Source organism: Sinocyclocheilus anshuiensis, unplaced genomic scaffold (assembly GCF_001515605.1).
Source record: "Sinocyclocheilus anshuiensis isolate Anshui unplaced genomic scaffold, SAMN03320099.WGS_v1.1 scaffold1018, whole genome shotgun sequence".
Taxonomy (NCBI): domain Eukaryota; kingdom Metazoa; phylum Chordata; class Actinopteri; order Cypriniformes; family Cyprinidae; genus Sinocyclocheilus; species Sinocyclocheilus anshuiensis.
The window spans coordinates 1,018,457-1,039,547 of NW_015539893.1; the positions used below are offsets into that span (position 1 = coordinate 1,018,457).

Consider the following 21,091-nt stretch of genomic DNA (forward strand, 5'->3'; position numbering starts at 1 on the left):
GGATACGCACTGAATGGTTTGGGAACGTGGGCTATAGCAGACGGTGGATGTGAGCTGTGTCGGGAGAATGTTGTGGATAAGGGTGAAGGGAGTGGGTTGGCTGATAAGAGACAGTAATATTTGCTGCTCCACTGCTGCCCACACCTTGCTAACGCTGGTAGGCATGTGCGCTGGTACACTTGCACATACAATTGGTCTCTGGCTAATATGCACACACACTCGCATTTAGAACGTTTCTGCTTCCTGTAGGCAGAGAGAAGAGATTCGCTGCTGTCTAACTGATCGGACCAGTGATGGTTTTTGGCCTTCATACGACCAAGCCATGGAGCATTACTCATATTCCTGGAGGGAGGAATGTTTTTGTAGTATTTCATTTTCTGTCATGCAGCACTCTTATGAATTATTCACTATTGTGATTTCACCGTATATATATGATGTCTGGTGGTGCCTGAATTTTGTCGGCGTCTGTTTTGCCTGGGTTTTATTACCATATCTCCCACTGGTGCTGCTGCCCTTGCGTTTTGAAGAGGTGAAGCGTGGATTGCGTTCACACTGCCTCTGTATTTGAGAAGCTCGGATAAAGGAGTCTGATACATTAACATACTACATTTTCTCTGAGAAGAACCCTCAAGTGCTCTGTGGATGACTTCCTTCATCATTGTGGCTAATGAAACCAATCCCCTCACTCTTTTTAACCCCCCTCCCCCATACTGTCCTTTCATCTGCTGTGCATAAAGTATTGACACAACATCCTGCGGGCACTTCCTGTCTCTTCTGCCTTCATTTCCTGTTTTCTCTGGGCAGCTCGCAGAGAGTTTCTGCCTTACAGTTTTGGTGATTGACTGGGGATCCATGTGTAATGTTGGGATCTTATGAGTGGTGCTTACTAAGGCAGGCATCACTGTTAATATTGCTGTTATTATTATTGCTATTTTGTATAAAACCTTAACTGTAAGTCTTAAACTTCAGTGCATAGCTCGTCTTGCACTGTGTGTGCTCCAGAGATGATGTAGAGAGATGAGTAAAGAGTTGTGCTAGTTTTACTTTCGCTTTTCTAAGCAATTTGATTTGGTCGGAGGGCTCTTGACTCTTGACTTGTAAGTAATAAATCACCCTATCAACAACATATTTGTTTCTTATACTTTTACGTATATGAACGTACATGTACGTTTACCACTGGAAATTTCCCTCGTCTATTAGGCTGTTGCCCCTGTAACCCTCAGTCCCTGACCTAGATTCCCTTCAGCCATCAGTCTCAAGAGGACACACAGTAAGCAGCTCACTCACATCATATCAAGAAATACTACACTAGTCAAACTGAGGACTAGGGATGGGTATCGTTTACATTTTATGGATACCGATACAGCTTATCGATACCGGTACTTATCGATGCTGTTATCGATACTTTTTGGTGCAAAAAGATATGAAGTGAAAAGTTGATGAAAATTTCAAACTATTTTATTACTGCTGAACTTTAGCAACTGTATTAAAGTTCTTCAGTCAAGAGCAGCGAGTTATTTTCCTCTTTGTGTTTTATTTTATTAACATTAAAGGAATAGTTCACTCAAAAATGAAAATTGTGTCAACATTTACTCACTCTCAAGTTGTTTTAAACCTGAATGAGTTTCTTTCTTCTGTTGAACTAGCAGCTGTATTAAAGTTCTTCAGTCAAGAGCAGTGAGTTATTTTCCTCTTTGTGTTTTATTTTATTAACATTAAAGGAATAGTTCACTCAAAAATGAAAATTGTGTCAACATTTACTCACTCTCAAGTTGTTTTAAACCTGAATGAGTTTCTTTCTTCTGTTGAACATAAAAAGTTATTTTGAAGAATCTGGGAAACTAAACAGTTGCTTGTCTCCAGTGACTTCCATATTTTTTTTTTCCTACTATTAAAGTCAGTGGGGACCAGCAACTGTTTGGTTACCCACATTCTTCAAAATATCTTCTTTTGTGTTCAGCACAAGAATAAATGACAAGCGGCAGCATGTTTAGTACTGTTGCTTTAAGAGCTGCACACATCTGTTTATCTCTCAACTGTTTACTTTCACTTTAGACATGATTAACTTCATAACATCAGTTCGGTAAAGCTCTCTCCAAGATCATTCTGTGTTCCCATTATACTTGATTTGTAAATATCACAAGTTTTTGTTACTTTCACTGTTAATTTTTTTCTCTCTCTATGGTAGCCTACATCATCTTTAATTTAATAGCATTAGAGCTGCTCCATTGCAGCGGCTTAGTACTGTAATCACGCGATTTGCTGTAAAAATGCAGGGAACCACTCGCTATAAATCTCCTAACTGTGATATTTTCATAAATAGAAAATGTTCACATTTTTTTCATGTGAAACGTGCAGCGATTTCTTTTCCAAAGCCACTCATATAATGCAGAAACACTCATGAAGCAAGCAAAACACGCGCAACTCGCACACGTATTTGTACTGGTACAGAATGAGAGGGACAAGTACAGTGCATTTCACACAGGCTGTTAGTTTCACTTTCGACAGAAAATCGTGTATGCTTAAGGGTGAAAATAAATGACGTTTATAGTGAATGCCCCTATAAATTGTCTTATATTTAAGATTTAGTTTTAATCCAAATGATGCATGCTAAGTGAGCGAACATCAATAAAGATCACACAACAGAAGTGCGTGCTCTCTCTCTCTCTCCCTCCCTCCCTACCATTAAGTAACTTGTGCATTGTTTTACTTTTTGACATATCCGACCGAACTACAAACTTTCCAGTGATTCAGCGTGATTTGCTTACCAGCTGGCGCAAATCATCTATACAGGCATTAATACTGAATGTTTTATATTCATTGCATACATATACTTCGTAGACATCTTTAATCTCTAATAACTCCATTCTGCTGTCTGATGTCGGTGTTTCTTTGTCTGAATATGGCACTTATCACATGCTGTGTGGTATCGGCGTTTGGTATCGGGGCATTTTAACGAGTACGAGTACAGGAGCTCCGTATCGGGCCCGATACGATACTGGTATCCCTAGTATACGGAGATAAAACAACGCAAGTATCGATAACAGTATCATTTGTCCTGAAGCTTATCGGTATTCCGGTATCGACCCAATTACGTACCGGTCCAAAAAAATACTGGTTCTCGGTACCCATCCCTACTGAGGACTGATCAGTATGAACTGCTGGTCACTGGTCGTTTGCACATTTTGAGCTGATCAGATGAGATTATTCTGAACGTTTTAAAGACATACAAACCTCACACCTAACCAGCTCTTCTTGTTTGGGTTGTTCATAAAAATAAAATAAAAACTAGTTATGCCACTTCCATTACAGGAAGAAGACAACTTTAATTAAAAAAAAAAAGTTTTATGTTGGTGATTTGTGCTCCTAGTGTATCTGCCTCTGTGAAACTGGTCTGTTAAACTCTTCTGTGTTTTATGTTAAAAGGTGCTATTATGCTTTTTCACTTTTTCAACTTTAGTTAGTCTGTAATGTTGCTGTTTGAGCATAAAAAAGATCTGCAAAATTACAAAGCTCAAAGTCCAATTCAAAAGGAGATATTTTATTTAACAGAAATCGCTTTTCAAAAACTAAAACGAACGACTCGTTTGGACTACAACGCATATTTTCCGGGATTTGTGATATCACAAATATCGACGAATGACACGCTAGCTTTCTCAAGGCAGACAAACTTAGAGTGGTTACAATCATCCGGGTTTAAATCACGCTCAAATTGATTTGATTTTGACGCAATATTTACACTGAAGCTCGCAGGCGATATATTAAGGGGCATGACATTTCCCGACCAGGCACCGAGTGCTGCCAATCACAACACACACTGGCCCAGCTAACCAATCACAGCACACACTGGCCCAGCTAACCAATCACAGCACACACTGGCCCAGCTAACCAATCACAGCACACACTGGCCCAGCTAACCAATCACAGCACACACTGGCCCAGCTATCCAATCACAGCACACAAATCAAGACTTTGTAAAAGAGCATAATAGGACCCCTTTAATACACTGTTTTTAAGTGTTTTTAAATACTAACTAGGGCTGCACGATTTATCGAAATATCGCAAATGTAAATATCGCAATATGCATATCGCAAGGGCGTGCGATATCTGAATCATTTTAATAATAGGCTACTTAAATCAAAACGTTGCAAAAGGTCAAAGTTTTAGTTCGACGCATATAGCAGAGAATTGCTTGACGTTAAAAAGAGTTAAGTGCAATAAGTTGCAGAAAACAACTGCCGTCTCGTCTTGCTGTCTGACTCACACCTGAAGCGCATGCACAAGCCGCATCTCTATGGGATGATATTAGACTCAAAATGATTAATAGATGCACGCACAATTACTCTGTTATGGTCGCGCTCTCTGTATCACGCATTGCGAAGTTCCCCGATGCGCGCGTGCACACACACACACACACACACACGTTCACGCGCACACACTCCCACTCGTATTTGTACATATTAAGCCGCAAAACGACTATTTAAATATGAATTATTCGTGTCTCTGTTAATGAATGGCGCAGACGTGCGGTTTTGTTTACCACTTGTACTGAAGATAATCATACAATATTTATTCAATGTTTTAATTGTAATATTAAATTAACTTTATTTTCCAAAAAATAAAATTAGTTTAATTTGCATTACTTAAAAGATAGATTGATAGATGAATGTTTTATACCTTAAAAATGTAAATACACAACAGAATTTCTGAGCAAAAAATTATAAGGCTATTTTAAGAATAAATGAAACTTGTTTTTATTCTTTCAAATAATTAGAATTTGGTAACAATAAAACATAAGGTTGGAAAAAATAAAACATTTCATAGGGCCCTAAACATGTAATTTTTGTTAAACTTTTAATAAATGTGTTAGATTGTTTAAGTTTCATGATTTTAATTAATTAGACATGCTTTTTGATTAATAACATTTTATTTAACCTTTAAAAAGGAGTCCAGAAAAAAAATCCGGAAAATACTTCTGTAATGCTGTACCAGTGTCATTACCTCAGCTGAGTCTATTTTAGAAGACTAAAAGTGCAAGCACTGCATTAGTTACCTTCATCCGCCTGTAATAAACATGTTTAGACTGCTTCTGCTTTTCATGCTCTTCAAGGTTTGAATCACAGGAATGTGACTATATGGCAAGTGTGTGTGTGTGTTCAAGAGTTTGGGGTACATTACACGTAAGTGTTTACAGGTGTTACTGAATATTCATCAGCCCAAAACCGTGAAGAATAATTCCTGGAAAGATCTTTGTTACTGGAAGCATTTGTGTCTGGCTTCCTCTCCCTATAAATTATGCTTGTGGCCTTGAGCAAATCACTACGTTGGGAACAACAAGCTGGCTTGTACCGTATTGGCCCGAATATAAGACGACCCCACTTTTCCCAGATGTACCTTTTGGAAAAAGGCTTTTTAAAAACCAAATCTTGTTTTTTCTCAGTAAAACACATTTTGTCTTCAATTATTTTCATATTGCATATTTTTCCTATTTTAATTTTTGTTTTGAAAGTATGGTAAAAACTGGTAAAATGTACCAACAATCACATTTAAAAAACATACACTTTTTGATATACCATTAAAAAAAAAAAAAAACAGGTAGCCCATCTGAATTAGGACATTTAGGCTATCCATCTAATAGTAGCCTACCAAAATCTTATTAACAGTAGAAGTTAAATCTTACTATAGCCTTCAAATCTGGGTACTGTCTTACGTTTTAAAATCACAAAGGGAGTTTGGTCCCATCAGGCTAACGTGACAGTCACGACTCATGCAGCTGTAAGGTTTTCTTATTCTTTTGTTTTTACTCGCGATCTTTACAACACGCATTACATTACGTATTTCATGGCACACTCGTTTTATGCGTATTTGGCGCCACCTATTGTTGTGGGTGTATTATTGACATGTCAAAGTCTAGACCCTGAATATAAGATGACCGTGTTTTTTCAGATGTATTTCCAAGAAAAAAAACATTGTCTTATATTCGGGTCAATACGGTAAATCTTCCATAGATTAAACAAGAGCAAAAATCTAGGTGAAAGGATTGTTGTACCTCATTGGGTTTTATTTGTGTTAATGGCACAGGAATGCGTGTGACATTTTAGGCGTGTTTGTACAGTTGGAGGCTTGGGGGTCATACAGTGGAAACTGGCAAACACAAAGATGGCTCTCCCACTGTAAGTCGATAACACTGGTGAGATGACTGTAAAGAACTGGACGGCTGTATTGTAAGGCAGATATGTTGACACTGACATACTGAGAATAATTGATGGGTGTTTCTGTGAAGAGCAGCTGCTTTTGTCCAAACGCAGCGGTGACCTTGCCTCAGCCACACTGAAATGTGAACACCGGCCATTTTGTAATCGGTGACAGGCTGCCAAGTCATAGCCTTAAAGAAACACACACGTACACACATTCTAGAATGGCAACGGAGGACCCCTCCCTCCCCATGTGGCTTTTGGGTAATCTCACACTATGGCTGCTGCCACCAGCAGGCTTTCACATGGGCCAAGTGGCTGGGAATTCACCCAAGGTTTCACTTGACCTTCAGGCTACTAAAGATGGCATACATGTAGGGCTGTGCAAATAATCGAATGCGATTTTCATGTGCATCTCGTCAGTAAAGCTGGTTCTGTGATTAGTAGTAAATCTCCAGCACGTGCTTTCAGATGGAGCGGCATTTACTACACAGAGCCGTAGTTCACTGACAAGCTACGCAATATCGCATTCAAAATCGCAGGCGATTCATTGCCGATTATGAACGCGATTTTGCATAGCTTGTCAGTGATCTACGGCTCTGTGTAGTAAATGAACTATCTGAACGCACGTGCTGGAGATTTACTACTAATCACAGAACCGCTTTACTGACAAGTAAGCCTGGGCGATAAAACGGTATCGATATTTATCGACGGTACATCTTCGATAACGATAGAAAAAAAATTCGATATAGCGCACGATATAGGCAGGTGCTATGAGTGACGCAGCCAGCACACACAAACACGAACACATGCTGTAATGAGTGCTGTGCCTGCCTGTGATGAGGAGATTGTGAATAAAGAATGAATCCGACAAGATACGCATGAAAATCGCATTTGATTATTTGCACAGCCCTACATACATGGGAATGCATAATAACTTGTGCTAGCTTACTTAGATGGACTACGAAGGTCATGAAACTGAGTATTAGAGGATATTGTGTCTGTTCACAAGTGTTTATAAGGCTGGTTTGTGGATTAATATGCCCCTGTTTTCTCCCCAACAGAAAAACACGGTCCAGAGCGGAAGCGCATTAAAAAAGAGCCCACTAACACCAGGAAGTCAGGCCTGCCATTTGGGATGGGCATGCCAGGGATCCGGGCCGGGTACCCCCTCTCAGAGCGGCAGCAGGTGGCTCTTCTCATGCAGATGACGGCGGAGGAGTCCATAAACAGTCCAGGTGCGTATTTGTCATGAGCGCCACGTCTCCGGGGCCATGAGCAGGAGGGGGCCCAGTGGTTTCAGTAGCTTCCACTGTCCCTGCTGCACTTTCACGCTGTTCTTCATTTAAACACACACCACAGCACTTAATTAGAATTCAATTAAACAAGATAACCCTCATCAATTTCCGTTACTTCAGTGAAATTAACCTCTGCAGTCTTAATCCACTATTGTTCATCAGCCCTCCAGGACTGTTGATAGAGCCTCAAGAGACTTGGTTGTACTGTTTCAATATGAATTGTACAGATTCAGACTTGTTTGAATTGGCTTGGGTGGTTTTGCATTCTAATGTTGGAGCTTGAGAAAAATAAAACCTTGGGTTGTGTTACATTTATTTCAAAGGTCTATTGACAGTTTGTTTTCTGAGCTAGACTGTTTTTTTTTCTATAAAGTTTATTACTTCTCAAGTATGCATGTCTCTATTACATTACTCAAATTTAGCTCTTTCTCTTTGAATAGTTCACCAGGTTTATTTTTCCTAAACAAAAGACTACAGGAAACGCCCCTAACCACACCCCTGCAGAGCACTTTTGCATGTCAGCTATTGTTGTGCACAAGCTTTCCATTGATGTATGGTTTGTTAGGATAGGACAATATTTGGCCGAGATACAAATATTTGAAAATATGGAATCTGAGGGTGAAAAAAAAAAATCTAAATATTGAGAAAATCGCCTTTAAAGTTGTCCAAATGAAGTTCTTAGCATATTACTAATCAAAAATTAAGTTTTGATATATTTACAGTAGGAAATTTACAAAATATCTTCATGGAACATGATCTTTACTTAATATCCTAATGATTTTTGGCATAAAAGAAAAGTCTATAATTTTGACCCATACAATGTATTTTTGGCTATTGCTATAAATATACCCGTGCTACTTATGACTGGTTTTGTGGTCCAGGGTCACAAACTACCTTGTTTACAAACTGAATAGTTTGTTGATTCAATGGGCTTTAATTTTGTTATTGACAATATCATACAAATCCAAGATGTGAAATTCTGTTAAAATTGTGTAATTTAACCAAAAGATGTAATGCAGGCAGGAGGTGTCGTTTGCCATGTTTGTTGTGTAAGACTGCCACCTTGAGGTCAGAGCAAACAAGACTCAGTCATTTGCTCATACTAAGTCAGCGGTTCTCAACCTTTTTGGCTCCAAGGCCCTCCATTGTTGAAGAGGGTATTTGAAGCCCCTCCCCCTACCCCATGTAGGTTAATATGTGTCCTCTTATACTTCAGGTATAATGATTACAAAGCTAGGAACTGAAGAACTGAAGAGTGTTTTTAGGAACCATACTCTTTTTCACCAACAAATTTACTTGAGTTTTTCTAGTTGTTCGTGATTACTGGAAGAGGATTTTTTAGAAATATTTTTACTTACAATAAGCATAATTATTGTTATTATAGAAATTACGAAGAAGTTACCATGCTATCTTGTGACCCCCTTGGAATGTTGCTGAGACCCTGTAGAGTGCCCCATTCCCCTGGTTGAGAACCACTTCCATAACTAATTGCTGTTAATTCTGATATTTTTGTTCAGACACAACACCAAAGCATCAATCGCAGTCAAGTCTGGGTCAGAAGGGAACACCAAACTCTGCCTCAAAAACCAAAGACAAAGTTAACAAGCGGAATGAGAGGGGTGAGACGCGGCTGCACCGGGCAGCCATACGTGGGGAGGCACGCCGGATAAAGGAGCTCATCAGCGAGGGAGCTGACGTGAATGTAAAAGACTTTGCAGGTAAAGGCAGACATCAGAAATCACCTGACTTCCACCTTAGTATTGTAAAATTCTGTTTATAGTAAAGCTGCAGTCCGTAACTTTTTTTGTGTTCAAAATTTATATAATAAGCGAGTACTCCATGAATCCATTTTCCAAACCGTGTTTTTGGCTTGTCCTGAATCACTACGGTACACCTATAATAAGTGTTTATATTCTGAATATTTAGACTGGTTCGGGTAGGTACCGCTGCGGAGTAGCCCAGTACCTGTGTGATTCGCCATAGACATAAACAGAGAGAAGTAGCTCCGGCTACAATGTTCTTCCGCAAGACGCACGCAGTTCTGTTTATTAACCGCTAGAGTGCCAAAAGTTACGGATTGCAGCTTTAAATGGGGTATTAAGTGATTACTATCTCAGTCTGGTTAAAATGGTCATGAAATTCTTTCCATAACATAGATGAGCAAACATTTAATAGTGACATGCTCTTTATATTAGGCTGGACCGCACTGCATGAGGCGTGTAACAGAGGGTATTACGATGTGGCCAAGCAGCTGCTGGCAGCCGGGGCTGAGGTTAACACCAAGGGCCTGGATGACGACACGCCTCTACATGATGCGTCTAACAATGGCCATCTCAAAGTACGTACCTCAGAACAGACATTCCAAGTTAAGGTTTATTTTAAGATTTTAAAATTGGCATTGACAACCATATTCTGGTTTTATAGGTTGTGAAGCTGCTGTTACGATATGGAGGGGATCCTTGTCAAAGCAACAGAAGAGGAGAGACTCCATTAAAAGTAGCAAATTCGCAAACAATGCTTAATCTGTTGCTGGGAAAAGGCACTTACACCTCCAGTGAGGAGAGTTCCTCAGGTGTGTTATCATGCAGTTCTTGTGTGAATAATTCCAGAAACTGTCTAACAGGAAATGTGTGCCTTATGTTGATATTAAGAATTCTTGTGTGTATCAGCAGATTCTTCTGAAGAGGAAGATGCTCCATCATTTGCCCCATCCAGCTCTGTTGATGGCAATAATACAGACTCAGAGTTTGAGAAGGGCTTGAAATTAAAAGGGAAGGGCATGGACCCACCCAAATCCACCACCACTCCTGTCAAGGATGAGTACGAGTTTGACGAGGATGATGAGGAGGAGCGTGTCCCACCTGTGGACGACAAGCATCTGCTCAAGAAAGAGTTCCGCAAGGAACCCGTCAGCAAGACAAACAACTTTATCTCCATACCCAAGATGGAGGTTAAAACCTATTCCAAAAGCAACTCGCTAACACCAAAGAAGGCTGTGCGCAGGATCCTGTCGGACAGCAACAGCTCGGACGAGGATGACAGGACGTTGTGTTTCACACCCACGACCACGCCAAGGCAAACTGCACCTCAGACCAATGTCAAGAGCCGGGACTCGACGTCACTGAGCTCCAAGCAGCAAAAAGACAAAAGTAAAGTCAAGAAAAAGAGGAAGAAGGAGACAAAAAATAATGTTAGTAAGGAGGTGCGCTTTGGTAAAGTGAACGACAAGTTTTGCACCTCCGATTCTGAGATTGGGGACCTGGAGAGTGAGGATGATAAAGGATCCATGCAGAGTGCAAATTGTGTAAAGGACTCTTCTACCTTAAGCCTCAAAGAACCCTCTGTTTTTAGTTCTCTGTCTATTTCAAATTCATCCTCCACGCATGGGAGTCTGGGCTCTCAGAAACACACACAGTCTCTGGCAGAGCAGCACCCAAAGCAGTGGAGGACAGATGGCTGGAAGACTGTGTCCTCTCCAACGTGGTCTGATGTCAGTTCCCTCTCGGACTCAGTCAGGACAAGGCTTTCCAGCGAGTCAGACTACTCTTCTGCCGACTCCAGCATTGAATCTCTGAAACAGGTGAAAAAGAAAGTGCAAGATAACAGAAAGAAAAACAACACACATGCCATTGTGGTAGACAAAAAGAACTCTGAGTTTTACAAGAACTCAAACGCAGATGGGACCATTTCTAAAACAGACAAAGATGGAAAAGTGTTAAAGAAACACAAAGTGAAACACAAACACAAAAGTAAGGAAAAAGATAAGGCTCCAAGTGTCGTGTTGAGTCAAGACATGAATGAAAAGTTTGTCAAGAGCTTTTCTTTTGACTTTGACGATACGCGGCTGAAGTCGCTTATTGTTGAGACAGAGTCACCTTCTGAAAATAGGGTCAAACTTTCCAAACATGAGAAAGATCATTTTAAGAAGGAGGACAGACTGTCTAAGGGTAAATCAGAAGACAAGGACTGGCCAGGTAAAGAAACTCAAAGGGTGATCAAGGAAGAGAGGTCGAAGAAGACAAAGGAGTCCAACAAGGAAAAGGTGAGCAAAGAGGAGAGGGACAAACCTTTGAAGACTGAGAAGGAGAGAAGCATAAAAGACAAAGACAAGGCAAAAGAGGAGAAGCAGAAACCCCATAAAGATGATAAAAAGAAAAAGTCTAAAGATAAGTCTCTTAAAATTGACAAAAAGAATGAGCAAAAAGAAGATAAACATTTTAAATCTGAGAAAAGCATAAAGGAAGAAAAGGAAAAGTCTAAGAGGGATAAAAACATCAAGGAAGAACCTGATTATGAAAATTATGACTTAAAAAATCACCTACTAGAGGACACCAAGATGAGTGCGTCAGATGACCCCCATGATCGGTGGCAGTCAGACATGTCTTCTGACAGTTCGCTTTATGGAGATGATAGCTGGGACGCTCCTGTAAAAGAATACAAAGCAAATAATGCGGTCAAGTTAATTGTAGAAACAGTCAAGGAGGAAAGCAGGGACAGAAAAAAGGAAAATAAGGTCAAGGATAAAAAACCAGATCATGCGTCAAAGAAGAAAGACAAGGAATCCTCTGAAAAGAATGCTGAAAAGAAAAAAGACTGGACAGACAAACAAAAGTTTAATTCTGGTCAGTCACTGGAAAAGGAGAAGAAACGAAAAGAATCAGCAGAGGGTGTCAAAGAGAAGAAAGAGAAGGATTCTGTGGATGGCAGCAGAGATAGAAAAGACTCCTATGAGTTTATTAAAGAAAGGAAAGACTCCAAAACGAAACAAGAATCTTTGAGAGATGACTATGGGAGTGAGGCCTTCTTTAAAGACAAACCAGAAAATGAAAACACTTGCAAGTCTGACCCCAGGGAGAGGAACCACTCTGGAAAGGAAAGGGAGAAGAAAATGGATAGTGTGGAAAAGAAAGAGAAGTCCAAAGGAGAAAAACACAAGGACAAGCCTAAGGAGAGAAATTTGGACCAGGAAAAGGACAAACCTGAGAAAAACTCAATTGATAGATCAATGAAAGAGAAAGATCCAGAAAGGGCCTCTAAAGACAAGAGAGATGGGGTTAAAGAAAAGCATAAAGATTCTCATAGCAAAGAAAAAGAAAGGAAGATGTCGTCTGAACAGAATAAAGATAAAAAAGAAAAGACATCCCAGGACAAACATGCTGATAGAGAAAAAGATTTCTTGGAGTTTAAGAAAGAAGAGAGAAAACCTGAAAAGGTGAGAGAAAAGACATGGTATACAATTGCAGATATTTTTACAGATGAGAGTGAGGATGAAGAGGACAATTATAATGGGGGTGTTGCAAAATTTAGTGACTCTCTTGGACTGTCAGATTCACACAGGAAAGATTCCACACCTGACAGAGATGAAATGGATAATTTCCAAACAGACAAACATAAGAAATACTCTGAGGGCAAAACACATTCCATGGAAAAGCAAAAAGACAAGGAACATAAAGATAAGAAAAAAGAGAAGGCAACATTTGATGCTGGAAAAGAGAGAAAAGCCTCCATGGAAAAACACAAAGATAAAAAGGACAAAGATTCAACTGACACAAAACATAAGGAACGTAAGGACAGATCATCTGTGGATTCAAATCAAGACAAGAAAAGCAAGCAGAAACTTCTTGACAAGAGAGACATCAGTGAAGAAAAGGGCAAAAATAAATACAAAGACAAGACAGAGCACTCAAAAGAACGAAAATTTTCAAAGGGGACTGGTGAAAATGAGAAATCCTTGTTGGAGAAACTTGAAGAGGAGGCTATGAATGATTATAAAGATGATTCCAATGATAGAAATAGTGAAATTTCATCAGACAGTTTCACAGACAGAGGTCATGAGCCTGTTTTAAGCAGCTTCTATGATTCCTCCAACATCAGCATACCTGACATATCCGAGGAGAGAAGAGAGTCAGTATCCATTTCTAATCCACAGGACAAGTTCAGAGAGAGAGAGAGGCATAGACATTCATCATCCTCATCATCCAAAAAGAGTCATGACAAAGACAAGGAGAAAGTCAAGAAAGAAAAGGGGGAGAAAAAAGATAAGTCAGAGGAGATCAGAGAATCCTATGGCCGCAGAGAAAGCTTGCCCTTTGACAAAGAGCCCATGCCTTTGGAGGCTGACCCTTACACTTTTCCATATGGTTCCAAAGCTGATGGTGAGGATGACTTGGAAAAAACTCTGGAATTTGAGAAGGAGATGTCCAAAAAGGACAAGACAAATAGTGTCATGAACAGTGAGAAAATAAAAGACAAAAAGAAGAAAGAGAAACACAAGGAAAAAGTGAAAGAAGAAAAGCATAAATATTCAGATGGTTTTGGCTCCTTCAGGCACTCAAAAGAGGAACTAAAATCTGGATTGAAGGAAAACACTCAAGTCACAAGTCTTAAAGAGAAATCTAAAGAAGACAGTTCTAAATTTGATGGGAAAAATAAGGAGAGAAATAAAGATATCATGGATAAAGATAGAGCAGATATCAAGGCAAAGGTCAGAGATGAGAATGACAAAATCAGCCAGTCAAAAGAGACAGCTCGAAAGGACAACCGCCCTCGCGAAAAGCTTTTGGTTGATGGAGATCTTAGACTAACAAGTTTTGGCAAAATGCTTAGTTTAAAAGATCAGGAAATTGAAGAGCGCCATAAGAAACACAAAGAGAGAATGAAACAGATGGAAAAACTGAGGCATCGATCAGGCGACCCAAAATTCAAAGATAAAACTAAGTCAAATGAAGAACTGAAGAAGAACCGCAGTGAACTCTCCAAAAAATCTGCTTCAGTGGAAACTGCTTTGAAAGAGAAAAAGCTAAAAGATATTGGCCTTTCAACCCAAATGACGTCGCCTGATAGAAAACCACAACCTATGGACAGTCAGAACTCGAAAGACTGGCTTGCTGGCCACCAAATGAAGGAAAGTCTTCCTGCATCTCCACGACCTGACCAGGACAGACCAACAGGTGTCCCCACCCCAACATCTGTGATCTCATGTCCAAGCTATGAGGAAGTCATGCAAACTCCACGCACTCCATCCTGCAGTGCTGAGGACTATCCTGATATCATGTTTGAGAATCTTGAGTGTCAGAATTCCTCGGCCACAAGCATGTCCATGAATGCCTGCTCTCCTTTGTTCTTTGATAGATATTCTAACTCGTCAAGTAACGTCCAGGAGGAAACATGCATAACACCAGCAAAGAACATGCAGTTACCCCTTGTGAGTCGGTCTGTCACCTCTGATGTCAGAAGACCACTTGAGATTGAGTTCAAAGTAGAGGCAGACAAGTTAAGACAGCAACATATACCAGAAGGCACAACATTTGAGTCTTCAGCCTCACATCTTACTGAGGACAAGATGGCAGCTGACAGACTTAATTGCATTTCCTCTACATTCTGTTTATCACCTATCGACATGATGTCTCCCATGCCTGACCCATCGCAACATGATGGCGTGCCAGATGAAGCATCTATTGTAAATTGCATCAACGATGGGAGTGAACACTCAGGAAGTGTCTTTAACAACTATCTTATGAAGCCCTCAACTCCAGTCCATAGACCCGACCCCCAGGAGCCTTGTCTGGATATAGCTGCTCCCCCAACTCCAGCACCTGCTGCCCTGCCTCCCATGGATATTGATGATCTTTCAGAGCCACACCAAAGTGGACCTGGTCTAACACCAGCCCACCCTGTTAGTGGGAGTGACTACTTGCCTCCTGTTGTTGAAGAGCAAGAAGAATATGAGGAGGAAGATGATGATTTTGTTGAGGATGCCAGAGATCACCACGCTGCAGACGACACCATCCAGTCCAGAAATGACCCCACTTATTCCTTTGGGATTGAGGAATCGGACAAACAGGCTTGGCTTGAATGTCCAGATAGAAGAGATCCTGATGTACTTCCCTTAACACCAACCCATCTGCAAGACAACTACATGGACAACTCATGTGATCAGTCCTTAGGCTGGAATTCAGAAGTGTTCATGAAATCACCTCATGAGAGTTACAGAGAGGTTGAGGCAGCTGTCTCAAAGATTAGCAGTCCCTATTCACACTCAGATTGTGATTTGCAGCATATTCCAAGTGTAATGCCTGTGACACCACCTCACTCTACTTATTCTACAGCATACTGTCCAACACAAATATCTGACTCTCATTATGAGGTCCACAAAGACACAGTGGAAGACATTCAATCACCAGAAAGACCTTTAACGGAGGCATTGGAGTCAGAACCATCTCGACTAGAAACTTTCTTCACTCATTGCAAACCAAATCCTGACGAAGATCCGATGGACCTAGAGCCCCCATGTATGATGAAAGACATTAGACAAGAGTCTCCCACCTATGCTGCAGAGAACAGCATGTCTACAGCTCCGCCAGTCAGCCAAGAACCAGTTGTTTCATGGGTGGATCCATTCTCAAGTGCAGCTGATGAAATGGATGACATGGGACCCTTCTCTATACCAGACCTTCCTTTTCCAGAGAAAGAGATGCAGGACCCTGATATAACAGCCCCAGAGATTGCAGAGAGTAAGCATCCACCTTCTCAGACAAGACCTCCAGTCAATGAGACAAGTGAAAATGAAATAATGGATGTTGACCTGCCAAGTTTGTCCAAAGTTTCTTGTTCTCCTGCAGTTGTGCCTCTGACTGAATCTGGTCAGGATTTGGTTCCTCCAATAAGTGACAATGGCTATAGACCACTGTGTGAGTTGGAGCCAGAGCCTCAGAACATCCCAGATGTTCCTCCCATGAAAGAAACAATTCCAGAGGAGAGGAGAGCGTTTGAAGATGTGAATGAAAACAATGTTAACTTGTTTTCTACTGAAAATGAAAAGGACCCTGAATACAGGCAAAAAGAAACAACTCCAGATACCATGATGCCATCAGTTATGGTGCAATATTTGGATCTACCAGCCACCACAAAACCACTTTTATTAGGACAAAATCCTGTGGTAGCTTTGGGTCCCTCATGTAGCCCTCATTCTTCTGTTCAGGTTCCAACTGTCTCAGTGCCTAGCAGCATTCAAATATCAGAGGCTCTTGAAACAACCGCCAAGTTGTCAGTGACCATACCAGTGTCTGATGCACCCAAGAAAATTGAGGAAATACCTCAGAGAATGACCCGGAAAAAGGCTCAGATGCTGGCCAATCAGAACAAGCAGAGTGCTGCTCTAAGCTCATCAAGCATCACCTGTTCAGTATCCTCCTCATCAGTCACCACAAGTGTGACCACCTCTTGTGTCACTGTAGAAAAGGAGAAAGAGCCCATCAGCTCAACCACAGCTCAAACGTCCACACCTGCACCTGCACTAATCACCAAAACAAAAGGCAGGCCTGTTGAGGATGACGACAACCAGTCCCAACATCCACGCAAGAGGAAGTTTTCAAAATCAGGCCAGCAACAAGTGCAGGTTCAGCTTGTGAACACAGCCATGAAGCAGACCCGGGAGATGATCCAGCAGACACTGGCAGTCATTGTGAATGCCATCAAATTGGATGAAATCGAGCCATACCACAGTGACCGTTCCAACCCCTATTTTGAGTACCTTCAGATCCGCAAGAAAATTGAGGAAAAGCGGAAGATTTTGTGTTACATAACACCTCAAGCTCCCCAGTGTTACGCCGAGTATGTTACGTACACAGGCTCCTATCTACTTGATGGCAAGCCTTTGAGCAAGCTTCATATTCCTGTGGTAAGATTCTGTGTGTGTGTACTCTATACATAAAGACTCTTAACACTGTGTCCTAACCAGGAGTATGATTCTACTGACAATTAACTTTTTGTCCATGCTCAAAGTGAATATGGTGTGCAACACTATACAGCCACAATCAGAACATATTTAATGTTTAATGTATTATATGGAGCAAGATTTTGCACCATTCTTGGTTAGGACACAGTATATTATCTCTATTAATGTGTTTCCATAAAACTACAGGGATGTCCTACTGAACATTAGTCATTCAAATTCAGAGTTTTCCAGAATGATAAGACGTGAAAAACTTCCCTACTATCTTAGATTGCTCCACCCCCATCTTTGTCGGAGCCCCTGAAGGAGCTGTTCAGACAACAAGAGGCAGTGAGAGGAAAACTAAGACTGCAGCACAGCATCGAGAGGGTAAACTTTTACTCTTTGGCTTTAGTCTTTCTCTATTTTCTCTGTCTGTTTTCTCCTCTCTGTGCATCATTTCAGAAGTCACCCTGTTAGGATGCAACGATCACATGGCACAAATCCTTTGATGAATCATCAAAGGCTTTGTGTAATAGAATAGCAACTTATCTGCAATATACATTTCAACTAACCAAGCATATTGCAGTACGATCAGGCTCCCCATTTCATTTCATTTTCTTCTAATGTTCTTACTGTGACTTGCAGACCTTGATCGTTTCAACACTGTTTACCAGCTTTGTCCCTTGGTTAATAGATGAATGCTCATAAGGTACCACTGGATCAGTTGGATGTCCAGTCTTGCTCTGATTGTATGCCCCCTTACAGGAGAAGCTGATTGTATCTTGTGAGCAAGAAGTGCTGCGAGTTCATTGCAGAGCAGCAAGAACGATCGCAAATCAGGCCGTTCCTTTCAGTGCTTGCACAATGCTGCTGGATTCAGAAGTCTACAACATGCCATCAGAAAGCCAGGTGAGTACTCATTTTAGCTACTATTGTTAATACAGCAAAGATGTTAAAAAGCCTTTCAGTATAGATTTTATTACATTTGTAACAAATCTTGTTCTTCAGGGGGATGAAAACAAGTCTGTGAGAGATCGCTTCAATGCTCGCCAGTTTATCTCCTGGATTCAAGATGTGGATGACAAGTACGACCGCATGAAGGTGAGGCGTTTCCTTATGCATCACTCATATATAGACCCACATGTATTAAATGGACCTGAGACAAGTTCCATGTATTTTTATCTTTGGTTAGATTTTTATGTCTAAGGGTCATTTTAAGCCTAAAATGTGCAAGTACTGTAAATATTTTCCAAAGTCTAATTCTAATCATCATCTTCTGACAGACGTGTTTGCTAATGCGGCAGCAGCATGAGGCCGCCGCTCTGAATGCAGTGCAGAGAATGGAGTGGCAACTCAAGGTACAGGAGTTGGACCCTGCTGGACACAAATCTCTGTGTGTGAATGAGGTCCCCTCCTTCTATGTGCCAATGGTCGACGTCAACGACGACTTTGTACTGTTGCCTGCGTGACACAGACACACATTGAGACTTTGAGAGTTTGGTCTAATATTAATCATCTATCAAAGAGACATCAAACAAAGTTCGGTAAGGGCTAGCTGGTTTGAGGAGATTTCTTTGAGGAGAGAAAATATATATTATATAGAAAAAAGGTAAATGACAAAACTCATCCTTTTCTGCCCGAGGAGGAACCGTCTTTTTACGGGAGAAAAAACACAACTTGCACTTTTATCCTCAAGTTTTTATGGTTTTGTTTGGGATCTTAAAAGCAAAATTGCTTTGAACCTTGTCCCTCCTGTCTTGGGTTATTTGGGCGAGCATATGGGACAGAATTTTTCTCTGTCCCATCCCATACTAAGTTACAACAGACATGGAGCTTGAGACGGGTTCGTCCACCTGTGTGCTCCAGAACAAGGGGACAGACGTGGTGGACACAGAACAGCGAACACGGTCAAAAAGACACGAGAGTGCGACAGGAGTGCTAACAAACCCTCAACCTGTTTGAACCCGAGTCTATAATGCCTACAGCAGTGGAGAGAGTGGCTTTCCTGCTGTACAGCACCCCATGCAGCCCCACATTCAGGGCAGGAAGCTGCATGCAGGGGGCAGCAGCTCAGTAACAGAGCCGGGAGGAGAGACTGCGTTCAATTTTAGGGCATCCACACAGGGCATGAGACCTAGAGTGCCCTCACATGGTGACAACGGAGCATTTGGTCCCAGATGCTGGATCAGATGCATGGATGGATGGTCCCTAAGCCAGGTCTGACATGCCTTGTTTCAAACAACTGCATAAGGAAAAAGACTAATGAAAGAGCAAATGTTGCTGTCACAAATCACGAGACAAGGACTTCGAAGATTATAGTTTTTCCTTTTCTTTTTTTAAATGTTTGTTTTTGGTTTATGTCTTTCTTTACTCGGGCATTTCATTGTTCCCTTTCTGAGGAAGTGACTTGAAACACTACAGAGCCAACATTAGTTTAATGGAAAAAAATACAAAACTGAAAAAAAAAAAAAAGTATTCCGTAAATGATGTACAGTTTTTATAATCATTAACCAATGTATTCTCGCTGCCTTCTAGATAATTTATTTTGCCACACATTACTGCACAGTTGTAAATAACTTATGTACTGTAACATCACTCAGTTAAGTGTAAAAAAAAATAAATGAATAAAAGTTATCATTGTATGTACAGTTCACTTTCGGGCAGCACTTCCCCCTCACCCCAACATCCCCCACCAAACAAACACACCACCCCCCGGCCAAAAGGTGTACGCATCGTCAGTATTTTCAAGACTTCCATGCAGCAGTCCTTAAGGTTTCTGTCCAAGGCTAGTCAAAGTAAATCTAGATCGGCATCACCACCGTCATTAGGAAACACCATTTCTCCTGATTACTCTGTCAGGGCCAGGACCATAGTTTTCAGATGTAGCAGAGTGATTATGGATTTATTTAAAGAATAGTAGAGGTATATTATTCATCATTTTATTACACAAGTATATATCTTTAAAAAGTATAAACCAAGAAAATGCCTTTATACAGTTAACGTCTCTGATTTCTTCTAAAGCTGCACAAGTCATAGGTAGGATAGGACGTGATTTGGAGCCTATTCATTTGGGTCTGTCTAAATATTAAACTAAGCCATGAACGGTGTAGAACATATTTGACTTTATTACACATTGTACAATTATAATCATGGGAGTTTTTGTGTGTGTGTGTGTGTGTCATGCCCTCTGATCATGTTACATTCTTTTTTTTTTTTTTTAAGACATGAAACTGCAAGTTTCTTTTAATCCCCCACACATACCCTCTCTTCAGCACCATTCAACCGTTCTTAAAGATCTTAGCAATTAGGAGTTTGGGAAATCAGAATAAAATATCACCCCATTGCCTGTTTAAAAATATGTAGGTTCATTCCTGCTTTTCTGTTGTTGTTGCTGTTTTTGTTTTTTAATGTTCTGTTTTGTTCTCAATCTTGTCTGCATATAGAAGGAAATGCATCATTGCACCAGACAAACGTTTTTTGTCCTTTAATTTGTCTTCTAAGGTGACTTTTATTGCGTGACACTTAGAAGTGATGTCTCGGCACGCTCCATTATTAGAAACGTACTGATAAGGACTTTTACAGATCAATATGGCAGTACAAAACATACACACACACCTCAGTTCTTGGATTAACTATTCATATACATGGGCTCTCTGCCTCAACTTCCTTGTGAATGTCCTCACATTATTTTTTTTTAAATGCACCAATATCAATTATTCTGACTTTATTTTGTCCTTTACCATCTGAATAAACTTTACAGTACATTTAGATGTTTAAAGTTGTCAGTAAACACAGAGGGGACTAACGTTTTTTTTTGTTTTGTTTTTTTTAAGAGGGTTATTTCTAATTATTAGATATTGTTTTGGGTTTTTTTTGGGGGGGGG

The 21,091-nt window shown here is 40.5% G+C and overlaps 1 protein-coding gene across 2 annotated transcripts in view; it reads left to right on the top strand.

The window, feature by feature from the left end:
* The window catches only part of LOC107685857 (ankyrin repeat domain-containing protein 11-like), a 180,871-nt gene extending 161,047 nt beyond the window's left edge, over positions 1-19,824 (top strand). Inside the window, exons 5-13 of one of the 2 annotated variants that reach the window (XM_016482590.1) lie at positions 7,259-7,432; positions 9,010-9,210; positions 9,688-9,830; positions 9,917-10,064; positions 10,162-17,171; positions 17,496-17,594; positions 17,973-18,116; positions 18,216-18,308; positions 18,491-19,824. In XM_016482590.1, coding sequence (XP_016338076.1) covers positions 7,259-7,432; positions 9,010-9,210; positions 9,688-9,830; positions 9,917-10,064; positions 10,162-17,171; positions 17,496-17,594; positions 17,973-18,116; positions 18,216-18,308; positions 18,491-18,676 — 8,198 coding nt within the window. In that variant the 3' untranslated portion in view covers positions 18,677-19,824. The remainder of the gene's footprint in view (positions 1-7,258; positions 7,433-9,009; positions 9,211-9,687; positions 9,831-9,916; positions 10,065-10,161; positions 17,172-17,495; positions 17,595-17,972; positions 18,117-18,215; positions 18,309-18,490) is intronic. The other variant, XM_016482591.1, reaches the window with a different exon arrangement.
* Positions 19,825-21,091: the final 1,267 nt, after the last annotated feature.